The sequence below is a fragment of the Gymnoscopelus microlampas genome, assembly GCF_963454915.1.
Source record: "Gymnoscopelus microlampas genome assembly, chromosome: 1".
Classification (NCBI taxonomy): domain Eukaryota; kingdom Metazoa; phylum Chordata; class Actinopteri; order Myctophiformes; family Myctophidae; genus Gymnoscopelus; species Gymnoscopelus microlampas.
The window spans coordinates 7,634,667-7,658,207 of NC_139962.1; the positions used below are offsets into that span (position 1 = coordinate 7,634,667).

The following is a 23,541-nucleotide window of genomic DNA, read 5'->3' on the forward strand; positions in this document are numbered from 1 at the left end:
AAAACACACATTTAACATGAATCCAATATGTAGTGGGGGTCCCTGCTTCATGCCCCTCTCTCAGCTAGGGGGTCCTTGGCCTGAAAAAAACATGTACAGTGAACTTTAGTGGCCAGTTATAATAATTGAATTGTTTGGTTTAACCGTTAATATGTCCATGTATTCAATCAATGATTAATTCAGTGGCAATTAGTCATTAATGGGTCCTTTCAATTGATTAAGCTGTGAGAGTTTCGTAAGGCAATTCACAAAACGGTTCAAACTAAACTGAACTGATGGAATACGGCTTTTGGGGAAGGACAAAAAAAAGCCACGTGAAGGTTTATGACTGGTGCGCTTTATTAAGATCAACTGATAACTTAAGATAGAGACACAATTGTACAATTTATCAATCTGTACAAAACATAAAACTCCCCCCTCACATTCAGCCTTCCAAGTTCTTTGAAATGACATCTTTTCACTCTTACATCTTTACACTGGAATTACAGTCGGTTATAATGACAGCATATTTCAATATAGTTTTTTAAAAAAAAGAAAAAGACAAATGAAAACAATAAAAAATAAAATAATAATATAATGGAGGTATGTGAGAAATGATCTTAATTCATTAAAAACACATTTAAAATCTAAAATAAAATAAAAAAGATCACTTCTCTACGTGTCCAGAAACTGCTAGCCAGTGCGTCGGCAGAGCTCAGGCTGGTAATGCCGTCTGTTAGAGAACGCCATTGGCATGGCCAGCCAGGCTCACACACACTTCAAAAAGCTACCCATCTTCTGCCTCTAAACACACATACACACACATAGACGTTCAGGCCCTGTTTATGTATATATATATATATATATATATACACATATACAGTATGTCTGCCTAACACCGTCACACACCGATATAGCTACAGCAGAACCTGGAAGTTCAACAGAACACACTCTGGGACTGGAATAATAGTTTGTTAGCAAGGCTTTAACCCATTAAGACCTGAGGCCGATTAAAAAAAATGTTTTCTAAATCCTAACAGTTTTTTGAAATAAACATATATAAAAAATATTTTTTCACGATTTAACAAAAAATAGCAGATCTACAAGCTCATAGCGCGGCACTCGGTGCCGCGCTATGAGCTTGTATATCTGCTATTTTTGAATAGCCAAAGAAATCTAAAGTGACACAGATGCATTCCAGGTCTTAATGGGTTTAAAGCTCAATCTATACCGTCGCTCGGTTTGGCGTGGCTTTGCCGAAAAGAGCAGAGTTTCAAGACGACAACGCGTCGCATCGGTTTGAAGATCGGTTCTTTTTTTTCGGCAAGCCACGCGGCACCGTGCGAAAAAAAGTACGGATTAGGCGTGTGGCCATACCTCAAGGACTTCACTGGTCACGAGTATCAGCCTACTGATTAAAGACTACTAATTAGTGTGTCATCCTAGCTGGCTATCCCTCACCGCTAGCAGACTGCGTGAAAATAAAATGACCGTGGCGCGTGGAACTACATAAGGCATAATGACACAGAGTTCAGGGGCCGGGTGGGGCCGGGCGGGGCCGGGCGGGGCAGGGCGGGGGGGGGGGGGGGGGGGGGGGGAGCCATGCGTTGTGTTGGAAGTCAAGAGGCAGCTCGGTGTACATAGGCGTTACGTGATCGTGACCCAGGTCTGTTCGCTGCCCCATGGCTGTCGTTTTTTGTTTTTTTAACGTTCAACTAATCGACTAAGTTTAGCCAGTGAAGTTCTCAGAGTGGGATGAGTTGTGAAGTAGGCACTGTGAAAAGAATCTAGCAAGTAGGTACGTTTGTGGGCGGCGACATTTGTTTTTTTTTTGCAACAGCTGCGTACAGAGAGAACTCGCACGAGGAAGACGGGGACTGACTTGAAGCTCGATTTTATACTTCCGTGTCACGGCTCGCCGAAAATACGTGTGTTTTCAAGCTAACCGTTTTTTTCCGGCGAGCGATAGCCGTGTGATGGACGAATTATAAATGAGAAAGTACTGCAAAGCAGAATGCCCGCAACACTCCAGACATTAAAACACAAGTCTCACGGTGCACGGCTTAACAATAACACGGACACGTTTTAAAAAACGCGTCCGTTTCTCTGTCCGCGGAGAGGTAAATAAAACTGTGAAACGGACATGTATTGTGTGCTGGCTGTTTTCTCAGTTTCATGGATTATAAAGGAGGCCTTAAAAAGAGACAGCTTGGCAGAGCTGAGCTAGAAGGGACAAAACAAAAAAAGTTGTGATGTGTGAACTACTGTGGAGCAAACTGCAGGGTTAAATAAAAAAAAAAATTAACAGTGGAAATGTAGCTAGTCTGTTTTTACATCTAAAACAACGTTACTAACGTCATCTAATCCAGTGGTTCTCAAAAGTGAGGTCCAGGGGACCCCTCGGGGTCGCACCAACATGGATTTGGTTCCATTCGTACACTCTCAAGAGTTAAGGGAGTCGCTGAACTTAAAACATTTTGAGAACCACTGATCTAATCTAATGAGAAGAGGTCCAGTTTTATCAAATAAACCTAGACTACAAAAAAGTACGTTCACATCAATGAGGAAAAACAATGCTCAGTGCAGGACTTCACACTCAGGAAATCCACATGACCAACTTCTACATTTCCCATCATGCTCGTTTTCTCAGGCCCTCGTCGTGTCCCATGACCTCTTGTGAAAAGTAAATGATTGCTTAATTCCAAAAAAAGGAACATGTTTGATTGTATGTAAAAACATCATAGGAATGTCCTGTGGGAATACATCACTATGTGAACGGCTCTCTAAATAAAACCCCTACAACATTTTGCTATACAGACGGTTGCCATCTTCTGCATAGTCGTCGTCATTGTGCGTTTGCACCGCAACAGAAACGTATGCATAAAGGTAACGTGGAACAGTTAGAGCTCAGTGAAGCAAAATGTCAAACGTAAAAGGTTTGTCAACACAAGCACTAAATCAGGAGACGGTATCCCGGCCACACTGAGCACGGTTATTAACAGAAAAGGCCAAATCTAGATGGATATTACGTTGGGTTTTCATTGGCATGGCGATGGGATGGTGTACAAATTCAAATCACCCTGTTGGCAACGGTAGTGTTCTCTAGTCTAGTCCGTCCAGATTGGAATCTTTCACCGGATAAAAACATGCAACAATACTGCAGAGTGCCATCTTAAAACAAAACAAACTAAATTAAAACGAACAAAAAAAAAACATGCAAAGCTGGCCCGAACTTGTCACCCACTGTATAAACAAAGTGACAAATGCGTTACAAAGCCGCTCGCCGCATGCTAGTTTACATCGGCCTTTTTTTCCCATGACGCAAATTTGAAGCTTAGCTAATTTTGCAAATGTTTCAATGTTTAGCTAGCACTTATATTCACAGCATTCAGATCTATCGTATTAGACTACGGCGACAGAGCACATTCCTACAACGGTGCTCAAATACATCCAAATGGTTTCCAAAACAGTACATTGCACTAAAGAGGGGGGGAGCTACTTGAAGCCTAACGCTTGATTTATGCTGCGTCGCACAACCGCGTCGCGAGCCGGAAATATCTACCGGAAATATAACTACTAGCTCACGAAGCCGCCGGAGGGTTGACCAGTTTTTTTTCCGGCAACGCGACACCGTCGTACGGCCGAGTATAAACGGGCCTTAAAAAGGGAGCAGATAAGCTTGTATATAGGAATACACTTCAGAGCATCTTCGGTGTGCTTTTAATTCATATATACCTACTAGTAAATATATGATACAATATAGAGAAGAGGTTGATTTAAAAAAGAAATGGAACAAGGAAGGAAATCAACAGGCGAAAATAAAAAGGGGAAAAAAAAAGAAGAGAAAAGAAAGAAGAGAAACAGGAAAATAAATCACATTCGTATATTAAGACGTTCTTGTGACATGTCAGCGCTTCTACAATAATGACTTCTAAAGTGATAAGAAATGCCGCCCTAAACAGGAAGGGGCGGAGCTTTGTTGTTGACGGACCGGCCCATTCAGACGGCTTCCTCGATTGGCGTATTTTTTTTTACCTTGGGGGGAGGGGCGGTGAGGGGGGGCAGGGAGGGGGGGGGGGGGGGGGGCACAGTGGTGCAGAATTGGGGTTCGAGGCTTCTAAGCGGAGCGGGCTCTCTCTCCTCTCCCCAGCATACCGTACACTGAGGCAGTCTTTTTGTTTTTTAATCTTTTCTCTTTTTATTGACACCAAATTGTTTTTGTTTTTTTTAATCTTCTTTTCTTGTTTTTTTGTTTTTTTTCTCCGAGGACGTGAGAGGAGGGCGAGGAGGAGCCGGGGGGATGACGAGGAGAAGAAGAAGAAGAAGAAGAAGAAGAAGAGGGGGAAAGAAGGAGGCGGGGCTTGTGGATCCTGTGGTGTGTATGGGGGAGGAGGGGGCTAGATGTTCTGACAGCACTGCATCTTTGGTTTGTTCTCGGTGGGCTGCACCTGGATGTTGACCACGTTGTTGCTGGGCGACATGTCGCTCTCCTGGCGCTCCGACATCTGCTTCTGGGAGACGATGCGGTAGATCTCTGACGGAGGGGAGGGGGAGGGGAGGGGGAGGGGAGGTCAGAGGAAAGTGAAAATCTAAACTTTGTAGTTTCAAGCACCCCGTTAATAACTAAGTATAACACATGCATTTGCACACTCTCAAGAGTTACAGACCAGCAAGGGTCCATTTACAACCCCCTCAACGAAGGTTCATGGATTGGATTCTCATGCCAATAAAGCCCTTAATAATAATTAGCAAATATAGCTGCAACCAGCGATAATACGGGGCCAGTGAATAGAGAGAGAAAGACATGGAAACGGAATAGATTGAAGAGAGAGAGAGTGACATGGAAACAATAGATTGATGAGAGAGAGAGAGATGGAAACATAATGGTTTGATTGGACATCTCAACCTAATGCCATTAACAGGATTCGAACTCTCAACCTTCAGACTAATAGGCTGCAACACTACCTATAGTGCTATAGCTTTGTCCAGGCTGACATTGTCTGTTGAAGATCATAAACTCTTGCCTTCTTTCATGAACCAAGCCCCTGTTTCACTAACACTAAGATCACTCGTTCACAAACCATTTACCAATGAAGAAATTGTACATCTCCTCAGAACCAAAACTAGTGAAAGTAGCCGATCTACAAGCTCACAAACCATGAAAAGTTGTGAGATTGTAGATCAGCTATTTTCAGATAAAGTATGTCATACGTTGAAAAAACGTACTCTCAAATAAGCATTTCAGGTTATCTTTACGATTTGCACATGTATTCATTGATACAGTCATGTTGTTTGCAATTAAACTTAAATTAAGTCTGCATTAAGTGAGGCTTGAACTGGCGACCTTGAGATTGTGAGGCATTCATTTAAGGGAGACGCCATTGGCCCAACAGACAAGTAACTGTGAAAAAGGAGATCACACAGATGATACAGTTTCACGCAAATAGCTGAAAAATCCTGGGTTTAAGTGTTTTTCAAACTGCTCAAAATTGCGGACAATCTAAGGGCGGAGCTTAATGGTCAAATCGATACGTGTGTTCCTCATGAGTCAAGGCACATGTGTAAGCAAGTTTCACGACTTTCGGCCAAACGAGGCATGACTTATGCCTGTTTAAAGTCTGCCTTTTCAAAAAATTGCTATAGCGCCCCCTTTTGGCCAATTGGAGTGAGATTGGTTTCAGTGATATTTGGAATGACCCTGTACATTTCTGCAAAGTTTCAAAGAAATGTGAGTCTGCATGTATGTTTTAGGCACAGATGAATAATTTTCATAAAACTGTAATAGTTAAAATCTATCTCCTCCTGGGATTTTTGAGCAATCTGCACGAAACGTTTAACACTTGAACTTTGGACCACTGCCTACAAAAATTTCCAACGGATTTTCCATAAGTGAAAAAATGCAGAAGTTAGGAGCCAATGACTGTTTTACATATAATTCAAAATGGTGGGCGATCTAAAGGTCAGAGGTCAAAAGTCAGACGACAAAAGTTGTCGGGAATGAAGAGACGCATGTGTGTATCGAAGTTTCATGGTTGTAGGTCAAACAGGGCATGAGTTGTACCTGTTCAAAGTTGGCACTTTCAATTGAGTGCTATAGCGCCACCCTTTGACGAATGAGTGTGAGAATTATTTCTTGGTAGTTTTTCATGAGCATCTACCATATGGCCGAGTTTCGTAAAAAGCGTATGCACGGTTAAGCCAGAACTGGCAAAAACAAGTATTTTTCAAACTGCTCAAAATTGCGGAAAATCTAAGGGCGGAGCTTAATGGTCAAATCGATACGTGTGTTCCTCATGAGTCAAGGCACATGTTTAAGCAAGTTTCACGACTTTCGGCCAAACGAGGCATGACTTATGCCTGTTTAAAGTCTGCCTTTTCAAAAAATTGCTATAGCGCCCCCTTTTGGCCAATTGGAGTAAGATTGGTTTCAGTGATATTTGGAATGACCCTGTACATTTCTGCAAAGTTTCAAAGAAATGTGAGTCTGCATGTATGTTTTAGGCACAGATTAATAATTTTCATAAAACTGTAATAGTTAAAATCTATCTCCTCCTGGGATTTTTGAGCAATCTGCACGAAACGTTTGACACTTGAACTTTGGACTACTGCCTACAAAAATTTCCAACAGATTTTTCATAAGTGAAAAAATGCAGAAGTTAGGAGCCAATGACTGTTTTTCATATAATTCAAAATGGTGGGAGATCTAAAGGTCAGAGGTCAAAAGTCAGAGGGTGAAAGTTGTTCAGCATGAGGAGACGCATATGTGTATCCAAGTTTCATGGCTGTAGGTCAAACAGGGCATGAGTTGTACCTGTTCAAAGTTGCCATTTTCAATTGAGTGCTATAGCACGAAAGATTGTGAGAATTATTTCTTGATCGTTTTTCATGACCATCTACCATATGTCCGAGTTTCGTAAAAAGCGACAGCGCGGTTCAGCCAGAACTGCGAAAAGTGGCAGAAGTGACAGAATAAAGCGAATAATAAAACAGGTCCAGAGCTGAGCTCTGGCCCCGTAATAAAGCGTTCCAAAGATTTTTGGAACGCATCTGTGTCACTTTAGATTTCTTTGGGCTATTCAAAAATAGCAGATCTACAAGCTCATAGCGCGGCACTCGGTGCCGCGCTATGAGCTTGTATATCTGCTATTTTTGAAAAATCTTGAAAACATTTTTTATAAATTATTTTTCAAAAAACTGTTAGGATTTAGAAAACATTGTTAACTCATTCAGTGCCCAGCTTATTTATGGAATTTGGCTCTGAGTGCCACAGCCAAAATTCATTGTAAAAAAAAAAAGTGCTTAGGAGCCGAGATACAGCATTTTTAAGTTTGAAGTTAAACAAAGAGTGAATGGAGCAGCAAATCTTCAAATCATCATATCTTGGGTTCTGAACATGTTTTTCCAAAATGACGTGACGTTTTAGACGTCATGTGGCGCTCAGGGCGTCAGGCCACGTGATGTCTTAGACGTCATGTGGCACTGAATGAGTTAAGAATTGCCTCAGGCCTTAATGGGTTAAGGTAAAATAAAATAACTGAAAGATTGTGCCCTAATGTGCGATTTGTGAAACCACACACACACACACACACACTCGCGCGCGCTGATTCCTAAACAATTCACAGAATATGTAAAATAAAGAGGTTTTAGTCATATTGTTCCTGCTGTTCTACATACTGCCAACCAGTTGAATAAGTCACTGATTGAAACTTTAACTTTCTCTTTCATGACATATCCGAGACCATTACGTTTTTTATGGAGGATGCTTCTGAATATATTGCTAGTTTTACCACTTTAAATGCTCTCATCTTAAAATAATAACCGTACATAGCCTATCTATATGCGCATTGAGAGCTTGTGGATGGGCTGTTTTCTCTGTGCCCATATGCTTCCATAGAAGACATACTGGCTTCTATGGAAATCAGTCGTGGCGACTGAGAACTTCAATCCATGAATGTTGCATATTAAAGTCCCTATAACATTGGTTCTCAAAGTGGGGTCCGGGGAACCCCCGGGGTCCTTGGGAGGGGTACCAGGGGGTCCCCAGTAAAATTAGTTAATACACCGTCATCATGTCAACCCCTTTATAATATACACACCATAAACACTTATATACAGTATGTTATACTTTGGCTATTCAAACATAGCAGATATACATGCTCATCTGCTATTATTATTTTTTTAATCTGGAACATTTTAGCAAATCTTTGAATATGCATTTTTAAAGCGAACATTTGTAACTAAAATCTTTGCTTCTGGGGGGTACCTGGAACAAAATATTGTGTGTGTGTGTGTGTGTGTGTGTGTGTGTGTGTGTGTGTGTGTGTGTGTGTGTGGTCGAAGTTAAGATGTCAGAAAAGAGAATAATGGAAGCCGTTACATGCTTGAGAGAACACAAACCTGTAAGGATAGTCTGGAATGCTGTCTCAACGTTGGTAGAATCGAGGGCCGACGTCTCCAGGAAAGATAAACCATTCTTTTCTGCAGGGCAGAAGCAACCAGGCAGCACTTTTTAATCAGTATATCACATATCTAGAATTCCACAGATGTCAGGTGAGTGTAAATCACGACACAAAAATACACAAAAAAAAACCTGCACCCACACAACATGACTGCCAGAGCTTCTTCAGTGCATTACACCATGAATTAACACTGAATGCAGCATAATATACAGTAGTTGTTCTTCTTCGCATGTTCCACAGTTTGTGCTTCAGATTAGAGGACGTTGAATTGCCATTGAGTATGAAACAAGATATGCAAATAAATATGTCTTTAACCCATTCAATCCGGGAATCAATCATTCTAGATTTTTTTTGTTGCTATAACCATTATTTCATACTTTTGAACTATTAAAAAAATAGCAGATCTACAAGCTCAGAGTGCCGCGCTACTAGCTTGTAGAGCTTGTAGATGCGAGCTTGTAGATGCTATATAAATATGAGCTGTTATTAATAGGCTATATGCACAGCAGCGAATGAATTGGGCCCCTTCCTTACTTCCTTCACAGGTGTTACCAATGATACTAATTAAGGCTCTGTGTGGCATAGTGGTTGTCTTATTTTCAAGGACCCCCATAACTCTGAGAGTGTACAAATGGAACCAAATGGACCCTTACGGGTCCATTTGGTTCCATTTGTACACTCTTAAGAGTTACACACCCACCATAAGGGGCCATTTGGGAACCAAAATGGAGTGTTTCTAGTGAGCCAACATGCACGATATCAGCACCCTGACCAGAATGGAACAGAGCCTTCATTAGTATCATTGGTAACACCTGTGAAGGAAGTAGGAAGAGGCCCAATTTCTTTCCAATATGGCTGCTGCTGTGACCCTATTGAATAATCATAACATAATCAACAGATTAATTGATAACTGATATTTATAAAATCGTTAGCTGAAACTCTGCTTCAGGTCTGGCCTTTGCTCCAGACTAATCTGCCATTGGAACAAAAGAAAAGGTTTGCCCTCAGCAGTGATATAGTCTGTGATATAGTGATACAGTCTGGCCAGGCTACTTCAGGTCTGCCACGGCAGCCAAACACATTTTTTCCACCTAAACAACAACACGGGTCGTTTCATGATGATCTCACCGGCGAATGCCCGCGCCTCGTCGGTGGGCACGGCCCTGAGGTGGCGCAGGTCGCTCTTGTTGCCCACCAGCATGATGACGATGTTGCTGTCGGCGTGGTCCCTGAGCTCCTTCAGCCAGCGCTCCACGTTCTCGTAGGTCAGGTGCTTGGCGATGTCGTAGACCAAGAGAGCCCCCACCGCCCCGCGGTAGTACCTGCATGGAGGACGAGGAAGGAACGTTATGCGCTGGATTAGGGCAGTGGTTTTCGCATCAAGGACCCCCAAATTGACAAATATTAGCCCAGGGACCCCCATTTGAAAAGATATGCCAGGGACTCAACCATTTACATTTCTTGGGGGTCCCAATCTACACTGTATCATCATCATCAGTGTTCATTTCACTCTGAGAGTGTACAAATGGAACCAAATGGACCCGGGTCCATTTGGTTCCATTTGTACACTCTCAGAGTTACAGACATATAAGGGTCCATTTGGTTGCTAACTATTAATTTGGCTGGGGACCCCCTAGAACCCCCTCAAGGACCAATGGTGGTCCCCGGACCACTGGTTAAAAACCCCTGGATTAGGGAACAAGGGTTCCAAACTTTTCAGGCCCAAAATAATCATATTTGAACTGGGGATCAGTGTTGATTTCGTAGACTAAAACTATGACGAAAAATGTTCGTCGACTACCTTTTTTCACTGACGAAAACGGAATAAAAACAAAATAAAAACTAAGCTACGATGACGAAAACTAAAAAATAAATATATTGACAATTTCATCAACAAATAAAAACTAGACTAAAGTTAGTGAGGGATCTAGTGGAGAAGAGATCCAGTAGAACTAAAAGACAAGTCATTTGATTTTATGTTTGGTTGCGCTCGGGTGTTGTGCTCTGAAAATAGCAGATCTACAAGCTCACCAGGTGTCGCAGTTATGTGCTTATAGATCGGCTATTTTCAGCATGCAACCAAGTGTAAAATCAGCCATCACGAAGCAATTCGTGGCCCACCAAAATACATTTTAGTCGACTAAATCAACTGTAGATTTAGTTGATTATAATTTATCTTATCTAGTGGACTAAAACTAGACAAAATGTAAAACATTTCAGATGACTAAAGTATGACTAAAACTAAATAGAATTTTATTCAAAAGACTAAAATATGACTAAAACTAAATAGAATTTTATTCAAAAGACTAAAATATGACTAAAACTAAATGGAATTTTATTCAAAAGACTATGACTAAATCAAAATTTGCTGTCAAAATCAACACTGCTGAGGACCCCCCCAACCCGCCAAGCACTTGGAATTGCAGGCATTACATTTAGTTTGACTCGGTTCCACAAATGCACATACATTCCAGAGGGCTAAGGTGTTTAAAATCTTTAATTTTAGTTATATAGAGGGCAATTATAATGCACTAAGGCATATAAGGCTTATTAGCCAGGGATACTTTTAATGTGCAATTAGCCTAGATTAAACACATTCAGTAGCAAATGACCTTGTGCCATGTGTAAATAAAAAGGCATACTACTACCACTGCACTCCAGGAGACTAACTAATAAGCCTTTTATTCATCTAAATGTTCAATTTATCACAAAATTGAAAACTGTATCAGCCTTTCAAATTAACTAGTTTTACTAGTCTTAATCTCATATTCAGATCTATAAGTCAAAACCAGCCTAACTTTGTTGATTTCACCATCGTGGGTCTGATCGTGCATTGCATGCCACAGCATCAGGTGTTTCATCAAATTACAAATTAGTGGCTTCAAGTACTGTCAAATGGTGCAGTTTTTATTGGTGCAGTTCTGGAAATAAATTGACGTGAACATTTCAGCATTCTAGAGGTTGATTCTAGCATTCAGTTCTAGCACTGATCTCCACTCATGTTTTATTGATACAACATTATTGACAGCAATGTTTAGCTGTAAATGACATTGTGTGTTTGTTTACATGGTTGCCGTGTTGGATACGGCCACATGTGCCTGTGGCACTTGTGACAGTGGTCTGTTATTGAGTTCAGCTCTCATTATTAAAAAAGAACACGCTGCTGAATTCAGTGATTGACCAATCAGAATCAAGCATTCAACCAAGCCGTGTAATAATAGCTTGAATCTGTCCACGGCTATGTTTGTGTGGATGAGCCCTGCATGGCCTTTACAAAAGAGAAGAGTTGTGTAATTCCCCTCTTCAAAGCCAAGACAAAAATCTAGGCATTCTTTGTTTTTGCCCTTTGCCAACACTATAGAGGATATGCGCATGCTTAAAGTGAATGGCACATCGAGTGGCAAAGAAACATGCAAAATTAGTTTAACATTGTTTAATGTTGTTTAATGCAATCAGATATGACTTTTCTGTTTGGATGCATGGGCTGTCAAGGCCAGAAAGTATTTTTTTGACACTCAGTAGGCATTCCTGCATAACTTCCGGGTTTGATGATGATGTCACACGCATATCCTCTATTTACCTACACTGTTAGGAGCAGAATGCTTTTTTGTCTGCGAGTAGATGACAACTCTAGTCTTGAATGCATAGTGGACAGTATTGTATAGGCTGACGGGAAGAAATGGTTTGAGAGTTGGATGAGGACCCACAAGAATTCAAGTGTTTCCTTTCTTTTAATTCAAGTTAAAGTGGAAATGGAACTTATAAGATGGTGACATATGAAGCAAGCAAAGCGTGGTAAAGCAAGTGATGTGTATCACACATTTCAACGAGCCAATTCAACACAACAATATTGACATTAAAAGGTCTCCCCTTCTCGCAGCTCTTTAATAACAGAAAATAAATGTTGCATCAATTTCATTCAATCAGTAGAGAGAACCAATATTTTTATATTTAGGGCGGGTGGGGAAAAGTGTTGATTTCGTCGACTAAAACTATAACGAAACATTTTCGTCGACTACCTTTTTTTCCACTGACGAAAACTAAATTAAAACTAAACTATGATGACTAAAACTAAGACTAAATTTATAGAAAATTCTGTAAACAAATAAAAACTAGACTAAAATGTTAGTGAGGGACTAGTGGAGAAGAGATATAGTAGAACTAAAAGACAAGTCATTTTATGTTTGGTTGCGCTCAGGTGTTGCGCTCTGAAAATAGCCGATCTACAAGCTCACAACGTGTCGCGCTGCGACACGTTGTGAGCTTGTAGATCGGTTATTTTCAGCACGCAACCAAGTGTAAAATCAAGGTCTAAAATACATTGTAGTCGACTAAATCAACAGTAGATGTAGTCGACTACAATCTTATGATATTTAGTCGACTACAATCTTATGATATTTAGTCGACTAAAACTATTTCAGATTACTAAAATATGACTAAAACTAAATGGCATTTTATTCAGAGGACTATGACTAAAACTAAATCAAAATGTGTTGTCAAAATCAACACTGGTGGGGAAGTACAAATGGAACCAAATGATTTGGTTCCATTTGACCTCGACATTAAAACAAAAGGTTAGAGAACCAGTGTCCCTTCCCCTCCAGTCTAGTATACTCACGCTGACGTGATGGCGCGGTAGCGCTCCTGTCCGGCGGTGTCCCAGATCTGAGCCTTGACCGTCTTGCCGTCCACCTGGATGCTGCGCGTGGCGAACTCCACTCCGATGGTGCTTTTGCTCTCCAGGTTGAACTCATTGCGGGTGAAACGTGACAGCAGGTTACTCTTGCCCACACCCGAGTCACCGATCAAAACCACTGAAAACACACACAAATGGATGCCAAGTTAGTTAAGTTAGCGCCACAGCCAGCACACGTCTTGACTGGAATCCCCAGTTCCGTTGGGTTATTACAGTAAAGCAGGGCAGTAGAACAGGGCAGTGGCACACTCAATGTTTCACTGACATTGGGCTGGGAAACAGCAGAAGTACAAGCGTGCCGCGATATGAGCTTGTAGATCTGCCATTTTTTATAATATCAGTGGTGCTCAAACTTGTTCATGTCAAGGACCTCCCAAAATGATATGCATTTGGCCGCGGACCCCCGTCTGAAAACATTTTGTTCCAGGGACCCCCCTTTTTATAAAACAATCGCACTTAATCCTGTGTATTATACTTTGTTGCACAATGGTGGCGTGCAAAAATAGTGAAATTAGCAGATTTACAAGCTCACTTAGATTGGGTATTGTCACTATTAAAAAAAGAAAAAAAAGTGAATTACCCCATTAAGACCTGGAACGCATCTGTGTCACTTTTTGATTTGAGCTAAAAAGCATTATTTTACACTTTTGGGCTATTCAAAAATAGCAGATCTACAAGCTCATAGCACGGCACCGAGTGCCGCGCTACGAGCTTGTAGATCTGCTATTTTTTGAAAAATCACGAAAATGTGTGCAAATCTTTGAATATATATATATATTTTAAAGCAAACATTTTTATCTCAAATCTTTGCTTCTGGGTTTGTTCCAGGGGGGTCCCTGGAAAAAAACATTTTGAGATGGGGGTCGGCGGCCAAATACATATAATTTTGGGGGTCCTTCACATGAAAAACGTTTGAGCACCACTGAAAGAGAAACATACGTTTTTTTCAGAAAACTGTTGGGATTTAGAAGACATTTGTAGAATCGGCTTCAGGTCTTAATGGGTTAATCGCAATCGAGGTTGCAAAGTCATCTCGCCCAGCCCTCCACTGACCTATGAAATACACCGTAATGTGAGTTTCATACTGCGCTGTTTGCATAAACATGGTTGGTGGAGCCGTTTCTAATCTTAACTCCCAACACTATGGACAGGAACTAAGCCCGTTCCTGTTACCTGTTCATAGGACACAGCAGAGACCTGTGTAGGTAACCGGAAGAGTGGGGACATAAAGGGCTGTCACCATTACAAATTTAACCCATTAAGACCTGAGGCCGATTCTACAGTTTTTTGAAAAAAACATTAAAGAAAATAATAATAATAATATTAATAATAATACAGAGAATACAACATGATGTAAGATCACAATGGGAATGCAAAACAGGTACACTCTTTACGTAATACCTTGTCGACAAGAACCTTAAAAGACTCTATGGAAATCAGATTATCCAGTTTCAGAGAGTCCTGGAGTTTATTCCATTTGCTAGGGGCATAAAATGAAAAAGCAGATATTCCTTGTTCACTATTCATTCGAGGAAATTTAAGAGAAATGTAAGCTTGTGAGCGCGTGTGATAACCCGTAGGATTGGTGTTTAAAAAATAAGATAAATATAATGGGAGCTTGCCACACAGGGCCTTATAAACAAATACAACACAATGTTGTTCTCTACGAGTGGCGAGAGAAGACCAACCTAGTTTTTCATATAAAGTACAGTGTTGAGTATAAAAACCATCGCCGGTGATGAAGCGTAATGCGCTATGGTACACTGCATCGAGAGGTTTTAGTATGGATAATGAGGTATGCATGTACAGCACATCTCCATAGTCAAATACAGACATAACAACAGCTTGAACAATCATCCTTCTGTTAGAGAGAGAGAGGCAAGCCTTATTTCTGTATAGGAAACCAATTTTCCCCTGTAGTTTTATTATTAGTTGTTCGATACGAATCTTGTAAGAAAGAACATGGATGAATATCGGAACATACGAATAAAACAATATATATTTCTGTTTGCCTTTTAGGCTTCATAATAAAAGAAATTGCACAGGGAAGATAAGACAAATAACATAAATATACCAATACATTATTTATTTGATAATTTGATACATGTAAAAAAGCATTAATAGCTGATCTACAGGCTTACAACGCGTCTCAAAGTGGCGCGTTGTAAGCTTGTAGATCTGCTATTTCTGCTTTTTTTATATTTGAAAATGTGTGAACATTTTTTCAACATGGTAGCTGAGTGGTTAGTGAGTGCGCCTAGGGAGCCAGAGGCCCTGGTTGCCGCAGGTTCGATTCCAGGCCACGCCAGCATATGTGTCGATGAAATGAAATTTGTCCCTGAGCAAGACTCTTAACCCCTAATTGCTCACAGGTTCTCATTGGAAACAAGACCGCAAGGACTTTCATGAACGACCTGTTAAAAGGAATTATCCTTATCCTTATGGAAACAGTTATGACGATTATGCAAACATAATTGCGATTATCTCAAATAATTGTGATTAGACGATTATGTAATAATTGTGACAGGCCTAGCCCAATGTGAAATTTGCTATTTTTCCCAAATATATATATTTTTCTTTGAATTGTAAAATGGTCTAAAGTCACGTTAAAGGACAACTTTGTTTTTTTTTTTACAACCAAGGTTTATGTCTAAGCTTGTAATTAAAGTAAATAAATGATGAGTATACTTCTTTTTTCATTTACTGCTTTCTATAGTTATAGCAATCTTTGTGATCTCTTTTACAGTGGGTGGGGGCATTCTTATATTGTTTTAAACAATAACCCGGTGATTTATTTATTATTATTTACAGTAGCTCTTCTAGCCCCCAACATCTGGCCATCAAAGCCCACGGGACCTTTTTTTATTGTGTAAAAAATACATATTTAGCCACCTGCCCAAATGCCCCCACCCACTGTAAAAAATATCACAAAAATTGCTAAAACTATAGAAAGCAGTAAATGAAAAAAATGTAACACTCATCTTTTAATTACTTCAATTACAAGCTAAAACATAAACCTTGGTTGTAAAAAAAAAACAAAGTTGTCCTTTAAGTATACATGGTTTGAACACGCTTGAACATTTGTCATTGAAGGCCTAATATATCAACTGCTGCTAAAAACTGCTACAAAACCTGTGGCTAGCAACTCATTAGGGTCATAAAGGAGAAGTTGAAGGGTACGCTACACTTTAGGTCTGATAATGATGTTTGCACTGTGCATGTTCAAATCATGTATACTTTACATTACTTCAGACCATTTTCCAAAGTCCTTCTCATTTTACATTTTATCATTGAGGTGTAGGAGGCCACTTTTCCTCAATCCACTGTGGATAGTGGCACAAACAGCCCTAACTGTTGTGTGAAATTTAAGACAGTATAAGGACAAATCAAATTTCCCTCGATGCTCAGAATCAACTTAATTCCCAATCCATCTCATTTGATAACTTGTTAACAAAATAAAACACCCGAAACATTATTATTATTTTTTATTTTTTACACACGCCTGTCACTAAACTATCTCAGGAAATGGCAGGGTTTTTTTTGTTAGGTTTTAGGTCTAGACTGTACTTCCCTGTTTTGCACTAAGATTGCTGGCACTCTAAAATGAAGCATGATTTACATGTATTTGAATATCGAACTGTTGAATATATTGTTTTCAATTTAATATATATATATTTTAAGTGAGCATAGTATGCAAACTACATCACTCAATTATACAATTTCTAACTACTACACTTAATAATAATAAACTTTATCTATAAAGCTTTATTAACCACTTAAAGTCCAGGGGTGATGCAACTTTGATGATGCAGAGGGACTATATTTCCACACTCACTCCAGAGGATCACATTTCATATACTGATGGGCAGAAACCTCGTATCTCTGTATTTTCACTTTTTTCGTAATTAATGCTCTACTTCGTCATTCACACAAAAGTAGCAAAAATAGCCAATCTACAAGCGCGTCGCAGATGAGTTTTGAGCTTATAGATCTGCTATTTTAGCAATTTTTTTATTGGAATCCAGAATTATTTTTTGCTATTTTCAAATGGAATCCTGAAAAGTGACATTTTTATTTAATTTGAACGCATTTAAATATAAATATATTGGACATAAAAAAGACGATAAATGTTTGATACTAGTCATTAAGCTACTAACATAGACTAATTGAAGCGGGTCATGTTTGCATGTTTGAGATTCTAACAGCTGAAATCAATAATATATCAGTATTCCGATATTAACCTGCGGGCCGCATTAAGTGAAGGTGGGGGCCGCCAGTTGCCCATGTATGACTTAAACCCTAGTAAACTAAGTATTAGTTAATGGGGGTCAGCTCTGTACTCGGTCGCTCCGTTTTGCCGAAAATAGACGATCTATAAGCTCACAACTCGTCAAGTTTGCAAGGCGCTGTAACAACAAAGCGAAGGATTTCATTGCTTACGATAATGAAAGTATCGCATTAATTTATGCCAGGTGTGTCCAGTGCAACGTGGTCGCCTGAAAGGTGTTGGTAAAATAGAATACATTTTTGGTTACAGCATTACAGCATTGTCTATTTCTCGATAGCCACGCCCCTGAAGAAGACATTGTTTTGTCGAAACCGGTCGGCGTCTAGTGGCATCGTATTGTTTGTAATATGTAGTAGCCCTGTCGTCATAGTAAAGTCCTGGCTTGAGTGTGCTTGAAGTTTGCCCGTTTTGACTGGACTGGAGTCGTCACCCAGTGAACTCTTAAAGGAGGAGTTCACCCCAAAAATGACTTATTTTCTATCAATTGCACACCCCATGAAGCCTTGAATTCATGGATTTATTTTAGTTTTTGTGGCATTCCTAAGCCCATAATTTGATGACCGGGTGTGTATCCGGTAGGAGACACAAATAATATACTTTGTGTCTCCTACCGGATACATTAGCCGGTAGGAGACGGGAATCAAATTATTAGCTTAGGAATGCGACAAAAACTAAAATAAATCCATGGATTCAAGGCTTCATGGGGTGTGCAATTGATAGAAAATAAGTCATTGGGTGAACTACTCCTTTAACACATTGGGTGCCAAAACCGTATATATACGGTTTTGGGAATTCAATTTATTTTATTTTTTTGCCTTCACAGCACCAGGAGATATCATTTTCCGAAGATTTAGACTCCAATCCACTTCCTGGTTAACTTACGACTTCAAAAGCCTGTATCTCGGCTCCTCAAAAATGGTTAAAAATCCTGGCACTCAGTGTACTCTGTTTTTAAAAAAACCTGGCACCCCATGTGTTAAGAAGCACTCGGCTTGCCTTTGTGCATTGTCTATTTCTCGCTTTAAATGTTTTCAAAAAAACATTATTGACCGCAATGTGTAGCTGTAAATGACATTGTGTGTTTGTTTACATGGTTGCCGTGTTGGATACGGCACAAAATCAAGCAGCGCAGCAGGTGCTCTGAGTCCGTGATTAGACAGAGGTCTGTTATTGAGCTCAGCTCTCATTATTCAAATATAACACTCTGCTGACTTCAGTGTGACTGACCAATCAGAATCAGGCATTCGACCAAGCCGTGCGATAATAATGTATTATCAAACTGGAGGTTGTTGGATTAACCCATTGAGACACGGAACGCATCTGTGTAATTTTTTGATTTTGAGCTAAAAAAAAAAGCATTATTATACAGTTTGGCTATTCAAAAATAGCAGATATACAAGCTCGTACACATTAGCTAAGAATCGCCCTCAGTTATACCGCATTAGAATTCAGCAGGCCTTAAATATTAAAGCATCAAAGTCTGGTCAGCCACTCCTTTCAGCCAACATGCTAAATCCTACAGCTTATGACTGACTTAATTTAGCACGTCATCTCTGTCCTGATGGAAACCTCACATGTCCAAAACTGTTACTTTTAAGGATTCAAATACAGAAACAGCAAAAGCAGCAGATCGACAAGCTCACAATACGTCGCTTCGCGCCACGTTTCGAGCTTGCAGATCTGCTACTTTTGATACTTTTGTGTGACGCTGTAGTATGATCTTAATTCATGAAGAAAAACACAAAAAATGATATAGGACAGTGGTTTTCAACCTTTTTCATGCCAAGTAAATTGATATACATTTGGCCGCGGACCCCCATCGGAAAATGTTGTGCCAGGGACCCCCAGAAGCAAAGATTTGAGTTAAAATGTTTCGCTTTAAATATATATATATATATGTTCAAAGATATGCACACATTTTCAAGATTTTTCAAAAATATTTGCTATTTTTTGCTATTTTTGAATAGCCAAAGCTAAGTGGTTAAAAAGATTGTGACGCTACGTTAACACATTTTCGCTGGGGACCCCCTGGTAACCCCTCAAGGACCACTTGGTGGTCCCCGGACCACTGGTTGACAACCACTGATATATAGGAGGTTTCTAATGTAAAGTATGATATTGTCCCTGTCGGGCAGAAACCTTGTATGTCCAAAAGACTGTTCATTTTCAGGACATGTGGGGAAAAAAGAGAACCCGCGTTCCTAATGGATCCAATGTAGTTATTATTTAGTAACAAACTCCTGTTATTACTTTTCCATTGGTTCAATATTTATAAACCCCACAGACACACTTGACCACTTTCTTTTCCAAAAATAGCTAAATATATTTTTTTGCTACCTTTGTGTCACACTTTGTGTCATGCCAGCCAGTAGGGCAGGGGTCTTCAACAGGGGGTCCTGGACCCCTAGGGGGTCCTCAGAGTTACTACAGGGGGTCCGCCAAATCTTTGTGTGATATGATTTTCTTTTTTTACATTAACCACTTGAACCCTAGCATCCCTTTTCTGAGGAGAACTTTGGCCAAAAATAGCAGATCTACAAGCTCACAACGCCTAAAGAGGTGTTTGGTGTAGAGGGAAAAAAGAGCAGACCAAGTAAACAAAAAAAGTTAAATCTGAAACGCAATTTTATACAATATAGAGTAAGGGGTCGCTGCTTCATCTCTCTCTCAGCTAGGGGGTCCTTGGCCTGAAAACGTTGAAGACCCCTGCAGTAGGGAATTCATTTATATCAGTGGTTTGTTTTCTACCTTCTTTGCGTCAAGGACCCCCACATTGACACATATTAGCCCAGGGACCCCCATTTGAAAAGATATGCCAGGGACTCAACCATGTTGATTTCTTGAGGGGTCCCCAATCTACACTGTAGTATCATCATCAGTGTTCATTTAACTCTGAGAGTGTACAAATGGAACCAAATGCTAGCGGGTCCATTTGGTTCTATTTGTACACTCTCAGAGTTACAGACACACATGGGTCAATTTGGTTCCTAACTATTAATTTGTCTGGGGACCGACTAGAACCCCCTCAAGGACCACTGGTGGTCCCCGGACCACTGGTTGAGAACCACTGATTTATATGAAAAGAAAATATATACAGGTAAATGTATTTGATTAATATGCATCAGTAATGACTATGTAATAACTAAGTGGATAAAGGATAATAATACAACAGTTAGAATAGTGAGGTCAATTCAGCAAATGACCTCACTGTATTGTAATGCACCCTTTAAATCTAGGAAAAGGCAACACTTATGATTTATGATATACCATATTTATATCACAATATAAATATAATAGAATTGATATATAACTCCCAGCCTTAAACCAAATAAGCATAAGTTAATAAACAATAATAATAAATAAATAAACGTATGTTAAGTTATAGTACCTAAACAGTAACCCCTAACTGTCACATAGACATATTACATGTATCCAAACACCAAGACAATAAGAAATACAATATCAATAGTATAATATTGATATATATCTCCCAGCTTTATACCAAATAACCAAAAAGGTTAGGAATGCAATACAAAAATAAAAAAGTAAACTGTTACACTTGCTAACCAGTAACCACTAACTGTCACATGGACATATTACACTTATCCAAACTATATATATATACATATATATACATATATATATATATATATATATATATATATATATATATATATATATATATATATATATATATATTAATATATATATATATCCCAGCTTTAAACCAAATAATCATAAGGTGAGGAATGCCATAAACTAATTTAACAATAAACTGTTACAGTAGCTGAGCAGTAAACCACTTAAACTGCCACATAAACAGTTACATAAAACTGTTGCTTGTCCAACAAAGAGAAAGCAGATCTACAAGCTACATTACAACAGTCATTTATGTTATCGTGTTAGCAAACCATCAGCAAACACTAACCATCCAGGTCATTAACATTACTATTAACCCAACACTGCAATAATAACAACAATGACTTCAACACAGTGTTGACGTCATGTTATTATAGTTGGCATCGTTCAGTTAAGACACGTGACGTCACAATAACTCATTAACGTGTTAAATAATACAACTGACAGCTAGCTGTTAGCCGTTAGCCAGGATGCTAACGCTAACTAGCAAACAAACTCAACCGTTAGCCACCCCAGCTAGCCCTGAAGCTAACGGGACTAAAACGCTGAGGTTCTGACGTTTTAAAGGGGTTTTTATTTTCATTTTTTGTACCTTTGAACAAATAGTCGTATTCGTCATCTCTGGTTCCCATCGTGTCCCCGAGGAGGAATTAAAAGAGCTAGGATTATAATGATAAAGTAATGTTTTTGTGTTGCAGTGAGACAGAGTTGTGTTCTGCTGCTTCCAGCCTAACGGTCTTCTGTTTGGAGACTGAACCCCAGCTCACTTACTTCCGCGTTGTGTTGCCAGGTTCGGGCGAGAGGAACAAGCAAAGCCAGGGTCTATGAAAACAAGCCGGATTCCTCTGCATACACTAGGTCTTCAACGTTTTCAGGCCAAGGAGGACCCTAGCTGAGAGAGAGAGATGAAGCAGGGACCCCTCTATATTATAGCTGTAGTATACAACCCTCGTAGATGTATTTATGTTTCTGACGTTTTCAATCTACGAGAGTTGTAGGGTTCACGCCCCATGGAGACATGGACTTTCTTGCCCTTGCACTATGCCCCTCAGATACTCCAAACGTGTACAAATTGAAAATAAAGGTGCTTACCCCAAAGCCCCAAATGTTAACTGTATCTACGGGGTAGTAGTTTAATGTAATAATCCATATATTTCAATAAAGAAGTGTTTTAATGCCGTCTGTGACCGAACGCCATTTTTTCACCCTCGTTTACTTCCTGTTTACATTGAGTGTAATTCCGGGTTTCACCGGATGCGCCCCTTCACTACTCGTCACTACCGCCCATTGGGAACTTCCAACAGAATCGGCCATAGACGGCATTAAAACACTTCTTTATTGAAAGATATGGATTATTACATTAAACTACTAACCCGTAGAAGTAGTTAACATTTGGGGCTTGGGGGTAAGCACCTCTTCACGTTTGGAGACTGAGTATCTGAGGGGCATAGTGCCCTACAACTCGTAGATTGAAAACGTCAGAATCATAAATACGTCTACGAGGGTTTGATTGATTGATTGATTGATTGATTGATTGATTGATTGATTGATTGACTGATGTACTTTATTTAGTAAGACATGAGAACAGTTACATGACAGTACATAACAGTACATGGAAGTACAAATTCGCAATACAAGGTCTACTAAACTGGATAGCTCATTAAGCACTTAGCTTGTTTAAGATGAGATCCCCATGCACACAAATCATGATGACATATAAGAGACAGACAGATATACACACTACTATACAGAATGTCATACAATCAGTTTATAGGTTACTGGTATGAAGAGTGAAAAATATGTACAAAAGAAGAAAGAGAGAGGGGGGGGGGGGTAGGTTAGGTTAGGACATGGGGTAAAAACAAAAACTAGCAGATCTACAAGCTCGGTGCCGCGCTATGAGCTTGTATATCTGCTATTTTTGAATAGCCAAATAAATCTAAAATGACACAGATACTTTCCAGGATTGAATGTGTTTAAGCTATAACTAGGCTAAGTTTAAACTTAGTGTGAGGTGGTGCAACTGGCCCCTGAGCTTTACAGCATGAAATATGTAAAACAAAACTTTTGTTTGTAAAAGGTTAAAGCAGTGCACTATATTCTGATAGTACTCATTGTCATAGAGTGTTTGTTCAGTAACAGGAGTCTCCACGTCTCTCCAGCTCTTTAATAAGCATAAATACATTTTCGGGTGGATTGGATGAATACTATCAGAATGTAAAGCTATTTATCACAAACATATCACTCACAGTAGCCTCCATGTACCTTTAAAAATGTTACTTTAATTGTAATAAACAAAATATAGACGTATAGTATCGAAAGTAAATGTAGGGTAAGGCTAGGCCATTATGCAGGATATCCCACTTCACAAGTTCATTCAAACAAGCCGATCTACAAGCTCACAACGACAAATGACATACAAAGTACATTATCTTTTTTAATATTGATGCATTACTATGTTGAAATGTAGAACATAAAAA

At 39.6% G+C, this 23,541-nt stretch overlaps 1 protein-coding gene across 1 annotated transcript; it reads right to left on the bottom strand.

Annotated features, from left to right (window-relative positions):
- Window positions 1–317: 317 nt before the first annotated feature.
- On the bottom strand, window positions 318–21,799 carry LOC311048294 (ras-related protein Rab-11A). The gene is made up of 5 exons (XM_084061468.1): window positions 21,654–21,799; window positions 13,057–13,252; window positions 9,567–9,760; window positions 8,377–8,457; window positions 318–4,513 (listed from the first exon to the last, which is right to left on the bottom strand). Exons 1-5 carry the CDS (start codon window positions 21,691–21,693, stop codon window positions 4,377–4,379), a joined length of 648 nt encoding a protein of 215 aa, XP_083917594.1. The 5' UTR covers window positions 21,694–21,799; the 3' UTR covers window positions 318–4,376.
- Window positions 21,800–23,541: the final 1,742 nt, after the last annotated feature.